Genomic DNA, 11,241 nt, shown 5'->3' on the forward strand with positions numbered 1-11,241 from the left:
TTTACCAAGCATCAATACTTATAGAAGGAACCTCTGAATGATTGCTCATGCAACGTTCCTCGATCCCTTCATCACTTCTTTAATCCAGGGGACAAAGGCACCAACTTTAGTGAAGACATGTGGATACTTTGGATTAGTGCAGTCTTTTGCCCAGGTGTAAGCTGTTATACCTTGAGGCTTGGAGTTGCAGATGAGCGGTCCGCCAGAATCTCCCTAGAAAAAAAGGGCAACAGAAGGACTTAACTAAGTAGGTTGTGAAAAGATAACAGCTGTTTTTCATCAATAAAAAAGATCAGTTTGCCAAATTTTCTATCAGCAGAATGATTGTTGTGTTCTGTTTTATGAACGGGCAGGTGGAAGACTTGGTAGTCTGCTTTAGATATGGTTCGATTACCTTGCAAACGCCTCCCGTCTTTTTGGAAAACTTGGTGCAAATCATATTATTGGGATTAAAATATTCCTGCCAGATATTTTTGCATTCAGAGCTGAACTGGATCTTCTCCGTGGTCTCTTTCAGAACGTTTGAGGGGTTCTTATTGCGTTCAGTCCAGCCCCAACCGGCCACAGCACAGTTGATGTTGGCTGGAGTTTTCCCGTCTTTCTTCGGTAGTCCAATGAGCTTCACATACTTATTCAGTGTGGCATTCTGTTTTAACTGTCAGAGAGAACAGAGGATAAGTTAGATAGGTCACGCCCACGTCTCCACAGTGCAAATGTGTGAAATCTCAAACACACGCATGTGAAATGAAACTTAAGTCAAAACTCCATCACACAAAATAACTGACTTGAAGTTTTTGGTAAGTTTAGATGTGAACTTCTCCACAGTTTTGGCTCACCTCAAGTAGCATAATGTCATAGTCATGTTCTCCTGTGAAGCCCCGATGTGGATGGTATTTGGCCACTTGGATCTTTTGCTGACTTTTCTCTTCCTTGGTAACGTCATGTGCTCCGAGTACCACTGTCATGGCTTCAGGTCTGACAAATAAATGAAGAAATGACGTTAAAATCTCTATTTATGCTCAACACTTTGGTATGTATAATTACAACTATTTAAAATAATCACTGAGGTCCCCTGATGGCTCATTCTGTTTCTGTATTAATGATGCAACATTCATTTTTTTCACATCATTTATTGCTATTATAAAACATTTTACACAAATCTATCGTGAATAATAAATAGTTCTGGGGAAAAAAGGCCATGCAGCAGTGAATAAGTAGCACCCATCATCTTGTGTATTAGAATTGATCTTGTCTCTTTAAAACTGAAGGAGAAAAGAAACCTCACTGTTTGCAGTGTGCTGCAGTTAGAACAAAGTCCTCCCGAATCAGCATCCCACCGCATACATGGGACCCTCGAACCTGGAGCGATGCCATGTAGGGTCTGGAGTGAGCCTTTGCAACCCGACCACCTACGATACCGCTCCCAGTAGCCCCTGACAGGAAACGAGAAGATGAAAGTTAGTAAATTAAAAAAGAACAAAGACTTGGACACACTTGTCTGCCAGCAATAGTTTTTAAAGGAGTATCATCAGATCTTACCGGTGAAGGAGACCAGCAGGAAGACGCATATGATGCGGTGCATGTGGATCATGGTCTTGCTCAAGCAAAAAGCTCAACAGTTTGGCTCTCAGTGCCCCCCTGCTACCTTTTTGTCTTCAGTCTTCCAACTCCCACAACGGAAACTCTGTGGGCAGGTGTCAAAGACATGTTTGCTGAGGAGCCGAGACCACAATCGCTCACTGCAGCATGTGTGCAGCCGTATTGAGAGGTGATGGCGTTAAAGAAAGTTAAAGCCGCTCATTTGTGTCGGTGTGCGTGTTGTGTACAGCAATAATTTAATTGTTATGGCACTTGGTGGAATGGTGGTTTAATGTCACAGTGAACATCATGATGGGTTTGGATCAGATTAGTGATCAGAGGTTTGGTTGGCCTCTCTGATATTCAGATAGTCCCAACGTCTGCTGCATGTTTGACAGTTTCTTAGTTGTCTGTGTTGACTACATTAACTCTTATGGAAGATACAAGATCAAAAGTAAATGTTCGGGCCGCTGCTTTAGCTCACCTGGTTGAGCTGGAGACCCATGTACAGGGACTATAGCCCAGGGGTGTCCTATCCTGGTCCTGGAGGGCCACATTCCTGCATGTTTTAGATGCTTCCCTCTTCCAACACACCTGATTCAAATGATCAGGATGGTTATCAGGCTTCTGCAGAGCTGGATGATGAGCTGATCATTTGAATCAGGTGTGTTGGAAGAGGAAACATCTAAACCATGCAGGAATGTGGCCCTCCAGGACCAGGATTGGACACCCCTGGGCTATAGTCTCCGATGCAGTGGCCATGGGTTCGAATCCCACTCATGGCCCTTTGCTGCGACCCATTCCCCCATTCTCCTCCCCCACTTTCCTGTCTCTCCTTTGGCTGTTCTGTACAATAAGACCAAAAATAAAAGTAAATGTTCAAACAGAAACTGTGTATTAAGGTCACAGAAACCACAGCGCTAACAGAAGTACTCACAGCTCCCACTGAGGACCTTAACACACAAATACAGCGGCCATTTCTATCCTCTGTGTTTTTTCCTATTCAAGACTAATTATTTTAGAAGGTTGTAAATGGACAGTTAAAACCTTTTGCATAACGATGATGAGGTGAAGGCTTGTCGGGGGAGATGTTTGCAGGTCTTGTTTGTGGATTTGTGCCCCTTGGTGTGATGTGCTGGGGACAGATTAGAGACAGTGGAGAACTGTGTGACTTAAAATACTCACGCTTCAGCCTGGAATCAGTGAGTGATGTCTTATTAATGCTTATTGTCTCATAAATCTGTCATATTAGTAGTTGTTGTGTATACTAAGGGTAATTAAACACATGGAACAGCAAAGGGGCAAATTCATAAGAGAGCTAATAATGTTTTATTTAAAAAGTATATCAATAAAGTTATTAATTTTATCTGAAGCCATATAAAGTGTATTCTGTTGTTTCTACCATCCACTAGGTGGTGCTCCAGGGCAGTCTATTGTGTGTAGCATGTCCTCATTTGCCCAGTCATTAGGTTATCTTGTGAAATATTGACTTGTCAGCATTCATAATGATAGCTGTGCTATCAGGTACGATTAAAACCTGCAGTGAACTGTGTTCAGATCTCTGCAGCCACACACAGATACAGGAGCAGGATTAGAAAAACAAAACCTCACCGAGCTGTTTTACCTCCATCGGCTGTCAGACAGAACAACGTGTAGTCCACAGAACCTTAAACTAGCTCACAGACAAGGTGGTTTCCTGAACATTACTGGTGTTGCAATGGAGCAAACTACACATGTGTAGGAGTGCAGATGGTCTCAGAGGACGGAGTCAGTGGAAGTCTGCACATTTTCTTCATATTTCTAGTCATGAAACAGGATTTGTTATGAGGTTTGTGTCTCCGTTGCCATGAGAACGTTTTGTGAAGCAGGAGAACACTTTTAGAAGTCACTCGTCGTATCTGCAGCTTCTCGTCTCCGCACAAAAAAACTAATCTGCCACAAATCAATCTGCTCTTATTTTGAGTAAATGAGTTTGAACGCATTACAGGATATTTAATAGAAATGAATCCAATGGAGACGTGAGACATTCAGTTTAGCTCCAGCTACACTTTTACACTTTGTGTGGTGGAAAAATGTTGTTTCACCTGTGAGCAGCTTCCTGGTAAACAGGAAGACGAAACTACGAGACTAAAGAGGTTTTTACAAACAACCCCAACCTCATTAAGGTGGGCAGCGTGGCTAACCGACGCTGCAGAGGCTGCTGCTGCTGTAGCGTGGACACACCGCAGACTGCTAGTGAGAGTGATCCCAGCTGACTAGTCAGAGTGAGAGTGCTGCGGCGCTTCGGCTTGGCTGCAGTTTGCCTCAGCGTGTTGGTGCTGGCCTCCAACATGATGCAATTTGTCTGTAAGTAAAATTGTAGTTGTGTAATTAAAGGAGGAAGAGACTGGGAGTAAAAGCATCTTGGAATGTGGAAAATTCAAAAACCATGTGACCAAACGTGAGCAAATGTTTTTTATGTTTTCTGCTCCGTTATAGACAAACTCTTATTGAGGTCAGGTTTCTGTCAGTCCTGGGTTATGGAGACACTTTATGGATGCATCAGCTGTGACTCTGAACCCGTGAACCCTGCGTCCTGCTCTGCTCTGTGATTTATTACAGGTGATAATAATACTCATTATGAGCTTTATCCTCCCTCCCTCCCTGTAACGCGTGATAAGCACTACTTACATTACTACATTGCTGTCTTTTGATGCAGCCGTCGCCCAACATGCTCAAACGATTAGATTACGTGCCAGGTGCCGGTACTTTTTTTTGTTAAGCTTGGAAAGTCTAGTTGTACTGACGGTGCACCTGGAACCTGCAGAGCAATCTAAAGCCTGACTCATTGTTATCCTGAGGGCAATTCTTTGAATTGTTTTTGTTTTAAACTTTGTCGTATTTTACCTTCAGACGTCTGTTTAGTTGCTTTAAATTAAGAATGCTGGTCATTCTTTATGGTTTTGTTATTTTTCTGGTTTTGCCTTTTCAGTATTTTTAACCTTATTTGTGGTTAAATCTTATTTTCTTACTCAGCTCTGCTATAAATGAGGTCTTCACACGTCAATGTATTCACAGTTAAATGAAGGAATGAGGAAGTTGAAGGTAGTTTTCATGCATATGTCAACATTTAAATCACCAGACGCTATAATGCAAATAAAAGCATAAATATAACTCTGACTATACAGGAACTTCTTATAGATGTGTCTGTCTTAGTAAGGGCCAAAAATAGGTCATGCAAAATGACAAATAGTGGATAATTATTCTGTTTTCCAGGAAAAATAGTCAAAATCTCATCACTCTTGTCTGAAATGTTTTGGTCCGGTAGCGGCAGGATTCGTTTACCGACGTGAACACAAACCAATTAGGACCTGACATGACGTCATTTCTTCCTCACTCATTAACCGCAGAGCATTTTTGCAAAGAAGTGTGATCGTGCACTCCTAATGAAGCTCCGACTGAGCTGTAGCTTCTGCTTTGACCTTTAAAAACATCTTTTGGCTGCTCTGTGATAACCCAGGAGGTGGAGTCAGAGTAGGAAAAAAAGCACAAGTGAGGACTCTTCAGCATTCTTCCAGGGCGAAATAATTGGCTGTTAGATGATGCATCAACACATTGTCAGCTGACAGCAAACTCACCGCAGCCACAGGGTCTCGAGTAAAGCCCAAACTGGCTGCGTTGCTTTGTACATAACAGCGAGCAGCACTCAGACGCTCCGTGTGATGACAGAGCCTTTGTTGAGAACTACAACCGGCTGACGGCGTGCATCAGCGTCCACGCCACGCGTTTGCTGTAACTGCACAAGATGTTGGTTTAAAGACGAGGCCACTAGTCAACTGTTTGCTTCAACGAGCTGAGATTTCAGTTTTTCTTACATAAATTGATAAAATTTCCTGTAACTGATGCAACTGGAGCCAACGTTGTCGTCAGCGAGTGCTTGAGTTTTATAAATTACCTCCTGAGCCTTATTTAAACGCTATTGTTAGCTGTTGTTTGCATGAGATATGAACATCCAGCAAAATGATCGGGACTCTTTCCATCTGTTTGCTTAAACTGTTTGTAATCAAATGATATGATGCAAGTTTACAGAGCAAAGCAGATAAACGTAATCCCTTCTTTGTGAGAACTGCAGCCCTCCAACATGGCTGCTAAAGGGGTGTTACGTTGCTCAAAGTGCTCTGTTATACAAAAACGTCCCAATAATGAACACTCAAAAATTAACTCCTGCAGCCAGTAAAACTCCAAGAACCAGAGGATGGAAAACACAGGAGCCCATGAGCTAGGAAAGTAGCTATCTGTACAGTATACTCTAGAGTTTTTGTTAACCTGTTAAAATAAGGAGCAAGAGGTTTAAAAAAAGCAACGTTTATTTGCTTTTCGTTTTGTAAAAGAGGGCTGGAAGGCTCCGATCAATCACTGCCAGCACCATTTCATACGTGTGTCAGAGTCAGTGCAGTAATAATGGTATTTAGGTGGAGCCTCTACATACGCACACACACACACACATTAAACACACATCCAGCACATCTGACTGACATTTTACATTCGTGTATCGACAGTTAGCTTCATTACAGGATTTAAAAAAAACACCAAAAACAAAAGCATAGAAACGCTACTCGGATTTTCTTTTCGTCGTTCCGATTCTGCAGCACTTGCGCGTGCAAAACAAGCAGCATTTCAGCGACAGCCACTGAACAGTTACTACAATGAGGACTAAAAAGCAGATGACATCCAGGCTGTGGTACTGAAACCAGTTCAAGTCATGCGCGCCGACTCTCAGGTGTGCCGCTCCTTTGTGTCTCATGACGAATTCGGTCCAGAAAACAGACAGTTCCAAAGGCTCAACAGGCCGGTCGAGGTGTCTCTCCGACAGCTCCACCATCCTCTTCTTGTAACTGCAGAGAAGTTAGATTTAGTTTAATAGATTGTATGAACGCTGGCCGCTCATCGCAAGAGCTTCTTTACATCACAAACCTTGCCATAGTTAAAGTATTTACTGCTGTTGATGCTATAAATATATAAAACCTAAAAGCTCTGTGTCTGTCTGAAGAGGTGGTAAATGTTGGTAAATGACTTTGCAGGTAGTTTATGCAGAATACATGCATTAATACAACACAGTAGTGGAAAAAATGTCAATAAAATCTTAAGATCTGAGCTCTTGTTTGATATGTGCCATGTCTGATCAAATAGCAAATAGAATAAAATATATAAAGAAAATAAAAATCTGTTTTAAAAAAATATGTTAAAAAAAGAAATTAAAAAAAAGAAAAGAAAATAATAAATAGCAATAACAAAATAGTAGTAATTAAATAATAAAAAATTTGGATCGATCAAATAGCAAATAGAATTTAAAAAATAGATATAAAAATAAATAAATAAATATATTTTAAAAATATGTAAAATATATATATAAAATAAAATAATGATAAATAAAAAATGATCTGATTAAATAGCAAATAGAATTTTAAAATATATAAATATATATATATTTTAAAAAACATGTAAAAAAATTGAAAATAAAAAAACAACAATAATAAAATAATAATAATTAAGTCATTAAAAAATAAAATAAACAAACTACTGTGGTACTATCACCCAAAACGTGACCTCTATGCATGTGGATGCCAGGTCTTAAGAGGTTAATGGGAACATAAGTAGAGTATAATTTAGTGTGTCTGGTAAATACTAGAGTTTTGTATGTGCAGGAAAACCTCCACAGGGCACCTTTGAAATGCAACATGAACAAAAGAACCGAGCGCAGCGTGTGCACGTCCACACAGGCCGGACAAGAGGTCGCATCGGGTAACGTGAACGAAGGTTGATGTGAGTGGACTGTGACTTAACAAACAAATACCGACAGGTTCCAGCATACACTCGAGCTTTAACTAATAACATCGTTTGATCAACTTTTCGAGTTTTCTTAGTTTGCATCCTTTACTGTGTGTGTTAGCTGAAAACCCGGTTGTTTCACCTTTGGTCTTGGGTCATCTTCTTCAGTGTGGTCACCAGCTTTTCACTCGTCACATCATATATAGTGAGCTGCTCTGCAACGCCGCGCACCACCATGCGATGTACGTTGTCCCGCTGGTCCCCGAAGAGCGGGAACATCAGCATGGGCACAGCGTTACAGATGCCTTCATAGATACCGTGGGTTCCTCCGTGAGTGATGAAGACTTTAGCTTTGGGATGGGCTGAGGAGCACAGAAACGGTCACAGTCACTGGACTCATCCACCACAAACCACTGGTACGTCATTTGTACGGTGTGACATCACAGCTGCACATCGTACAGTTTGTCTTGACTTGGCTCACCTAGGAGATCGTTCTGAGGTAGCCACTTCATAACTTTGACGTTGTCGGGTACATCTTTAGGCAGCGCTCCAGTGTATCTCCACACAACCTGGAACATCAAAAACACACCACCGTTGTTAATGTTTAGTGTGAACGGGTGTGTTTACCGTAAGACAACCAGGACAAAGTCTGTGGTTTAATCTGCTGGCCCCTATAGCACAGAACTGTTTGCTGAAGCTGCTTCTGCAATAATCAGCGCTTTATTTGAAGAGTGTAAATACCAGTATATTCAAATGGAACTGAGTGGACTGAGGGAGTGAAGTGATTTACTCAGGTGATCGTTACCCTCTGAGGAATTTGCCGGAAAGCATCAAAGAACTGTTTGGCCTTCTCCTCGGGCATCGTGGCCACCATTGATCCCAGCGTGAAGACAATAAAGCCGGCGTCTCCTGAGCCGTTGACAAACTTCTCCAAGTCCTGCAGGGAGGTTAGAGAACAGAAAACAATGACCCCAAGGAAAGTCTGAATACTGCCAGCTTGTAGGATGTATGATAAAAATAAATCACGTCAGTTGTGTTTGCTGTAGCTGCTCTCATGCATCGTTTTCAGTAATCTTGCACCACAATCTTATTCTTGCTTATATCAACAGTCCTTTTTGCTTCTGTACTTGATACCTGTTGACACAACAGGGTCCCTTCCCTCTTTTCTTAGATTACAGAGGCCATAGTCCAGAAATCTGCTTATCCTGGCTCACATTTCCCACCCTGAGCCGACAAACCAGTTCTTTCACAACGTCCTGAGCCCATTCTTAGAACATCTCAATAAACAATCAAACTCATTTGCATATCACAATAATGTTTAGCTTGTTTCCTCTGGAACACATTTGCCTGAAGTGTGACACAAACTGGTTGCTGAAGATCTTTAGTATGTGTTGTGCAACGTAGAACTATTTTGCGAGCTCCAAAAATGCACAACCTATAATGTTCTGATACTGATGCATCTGTTCTGCTTCCTTTTCTGCATGCATTAGTGCAGGTCTACAAAACTGCTGAAATAGGTAGAAAAGTTTCTGACTAGTTCAATATTGAAATTACTCCCACAATCTCTCTCTCATTTTTTCTTTTTTTTGTCTCGTGAGAACAAGCCGAACTGAATACAAAGCAAGTCTATTGCTTGGCTTAAGTGAATCCAGATGTAGTGCATGCTTGTTTACTCTGGCATATAGTGTATTTATCCACATACTCACCGCGGGCAGAGGAGCTTTCTTTGCACAGTTGATCCCTCCAATCAAAGCCATGTTTGGCATGAGGGGTCTGGGCCACTCCAAAATAAAGTCATATCTGAGGAGCCAGATAGCACCATGACTCAGAAGACCTTTGTAGGTCAAGCCGCCTCCAAAGTACTTGTCGACCAGAACGTCAAAGTGGCCGTAGATCATTTTGCAAACGTAGTTCTCCATAACAGTCATGGCCAAGTTGCCGACTCTCTGTGGGAAGGTCATGGAGTCGGTAAAACCACTGAAGAACTTGGGGACATAGGAAGGAGGAGAGGGGCACTGGTTCGCCTTAATGTCCAGCTCACAGGGAAGCCCACGTAGGAAATAAACAACCGGAATGGAAAACATGTGAGACAGCATGGAGCCACAGGGAAGGAAAGGGTCCGTGAGGACAACATCAAACTTCTGTGCCCTCAGTTGACTCATCAAAGGCTCATCGGTCAGCAAACTCTCACAACCTGTCACCTGCAGGGACGTGAAGTTGACCAATCGCTGCACGTTGACGAACACGTCTGCAAATTCTGGCGGCTTGAGAAACACTCCATCCCTGAGTTCATTGAAGTTTTCATCCAGCTGAGCTTTGGTGTATGGCACTTTGTAGATCTCAGTCTTGTAGCCCTCTGAGCCCTGGATCAGCAGGCTGCTTTCAGGCACCAGCACCACGACCTCATGGTTCCTGCGGGTCAGTTCCTTCACCAGCAGCTTCATGCTAAGCCAGTGGCTTCCATCCACAGGCATAACCAGCACCTTCCCCCCCTGAACGGACCCCAGACTGAGGCAGCATAGCCAGGCCACCAGCCCCAGTGTAGGAAACCACACCCCGCTGCTCATTGCCTCCTCTCTGTGCTGCAAGCTGACTTGTTGTGAGAGCAAGTGGTGCCTGTTGTCGGGGGGCGGCTTTATGTGTGCGCGCGCGTGTGTGTGTTTAAGTTCTACAGGAAGTTCAGGCTGCATTCAGAGTCGGGCTCTTATGTAACCCAGACAGAGAGTGGAGATTCCCAGCAGATTGTCTGTCTTTCCTGTAGCTGTGTCCGTTTAGCACATTTATTACAGTAACGTCTGCATTAAAACACATTTTTAATTCATTCTGTTTGCATTCTTTTGTGTGGTTTGCATGCATGTGCTGCCTCCCAATTTGAGCAAAGTCCTTCCCTGTTTGCTTTGGCTCTTCCTTCTCTCCACCCCCGAAACGCTGCCATATGCGTGCCTAGCAGCCACTATTCCTTTTTTTTTTTTCTTCTTTCTCCTCACGCACACACGTATACCTACAGCCGTTGTAAACACGGATGGCGTGCGAAGCGGTTTGTAATAGGACACCAGGTTTTTCTGGGTTTTGATAACATCTCAGCAGTGATGTAATTCATGGAATTTTCCCTCACATTGCTTTATTCTTAGAAATACTTTTGAGCGGTTGTAGCACCGGTTGCCAGCCTGAAAACATTATTCAAATTTTTTAAAAAAGGACAAGAAGGAAACTAGTAGAAGAATATCAGGGATAAAGTAGTTTTAGCTTTGTGGGGCACAAACAATACCAACGAATTATCTTGTCCTGGAATGCGCTGCGGTTTCATTCCTCTACGATGTAAACAAGAAACTGCAGAACCCAGTCACGGTACCACATGTTACACGTCCCAGTCAGAACACGCTAGCAGGGGTTACGCTGGGATATGTGAGGAGGGGCGGCCCTGGCCTCGGGAGTCGTCAGGGGTCGGGCGTGGGTGGGTCCACATTGTTCTGACTGCCCACAGGGACTTTTTTTCAGGAGGAAGTAGTTCCTGTAGACGCAGTGCTCTGTGGATGTAGACTGTGAGTAACAATGGCTTTGTTTCTGGAAAGAAATGTTGCTGACCTGGAGAAAAAAAAAAACAGCTGAAAAACTAAAGACGTGTGTGTTAAGTGAGCAGATGCAACTTGGCAAAACTTTCCTTTTATTCAAACTATTTATGTGTAGATTTTTATTAGTGGTCCTTTATGTCTATAAAAGAACACCCCACATGTGTTTATACGCCTGCATCCAAACATGCTGCCATTAATAGATGATTTTATTGATTGATTTGTATTTTTTTTAGTTGGTAAAACACTCAGATTTGTGTCCATGTGAAATAACAGATGCATCTTT

General features: G+C 42.5%; 2 protein-coding genes across 2 annotated transcripts; both read right to left on the reverse strand.

The window, feature by feature from the left end:
• Positions 1 to 25: 25 nt before the first annotated feature.
• Positions 26 to 2,083, reverse strand: LOC103371257 (granzyme B(G,H)-like). The gene is made up of 5 exons (XM_008300513.1): positions 1,540 to 2,083; positions 1,286 to 1,433; positions 837 to 975; positions 395 to 655; positions 26 to 213 (listed from the first exon to the last, which is right to left on the reverse strand). Exons 1-5 carry the CDS (start codon positions 1,589 to 1,591, stop codon positions 46 to 48), a joined length of 768 nt encoding a protein of 255 aa, XP_008298735.1. The 5' UTR covers positions 1,592 to 2,083; the 3' UTR covers positions 26 to 45.
• Positions 2,084 to 5,906: 3,823 nt separating this feature from the next.
• LOC103371261 (UDP-glucuronosyltransferase-like) lies at positions 5,907 to 10,217 on the reverse strand. The gene is made up of 5 exons (XM_008300517.1): positions 9,093 to 10,217; positions 8,192 to 8,323; positions 7,868 to 7,955; positions 7,529 to 7,748; positions 5,907 to 6,452 (listed from the first exon to the last, which is right to left on the reverse strand). Exons 1-5 carry the CDS (start codon positions 10,074 to 10,076, stop codon positions 6,170 to 6,172), a joined length of 1,707 nt encoding a protein of 568 aa, XP_008298739.1. The 5' UTR covers positions 10,077 to 10,217; the 3' UTR covers positions 5,907 to 6,169.
• Positions 10,218 to 11,241: the final 1,024 nt, after the last annotated feature.

This window comes from Stegastes partitus, unplaced genomic scaffold, assembly GCF_000690725.1.
Source record: "Stegastes partitus isolate 25-593 unplaced genomic scaffold, Stegastes_partitus-1.0.2 Scaffold1555, whole genome shotgun sequence".
NCBI lineage: Eukaryota > Metazoa > Chordata > Actinopteri > Pomacentridae > Stegastes > Stegastes partitus.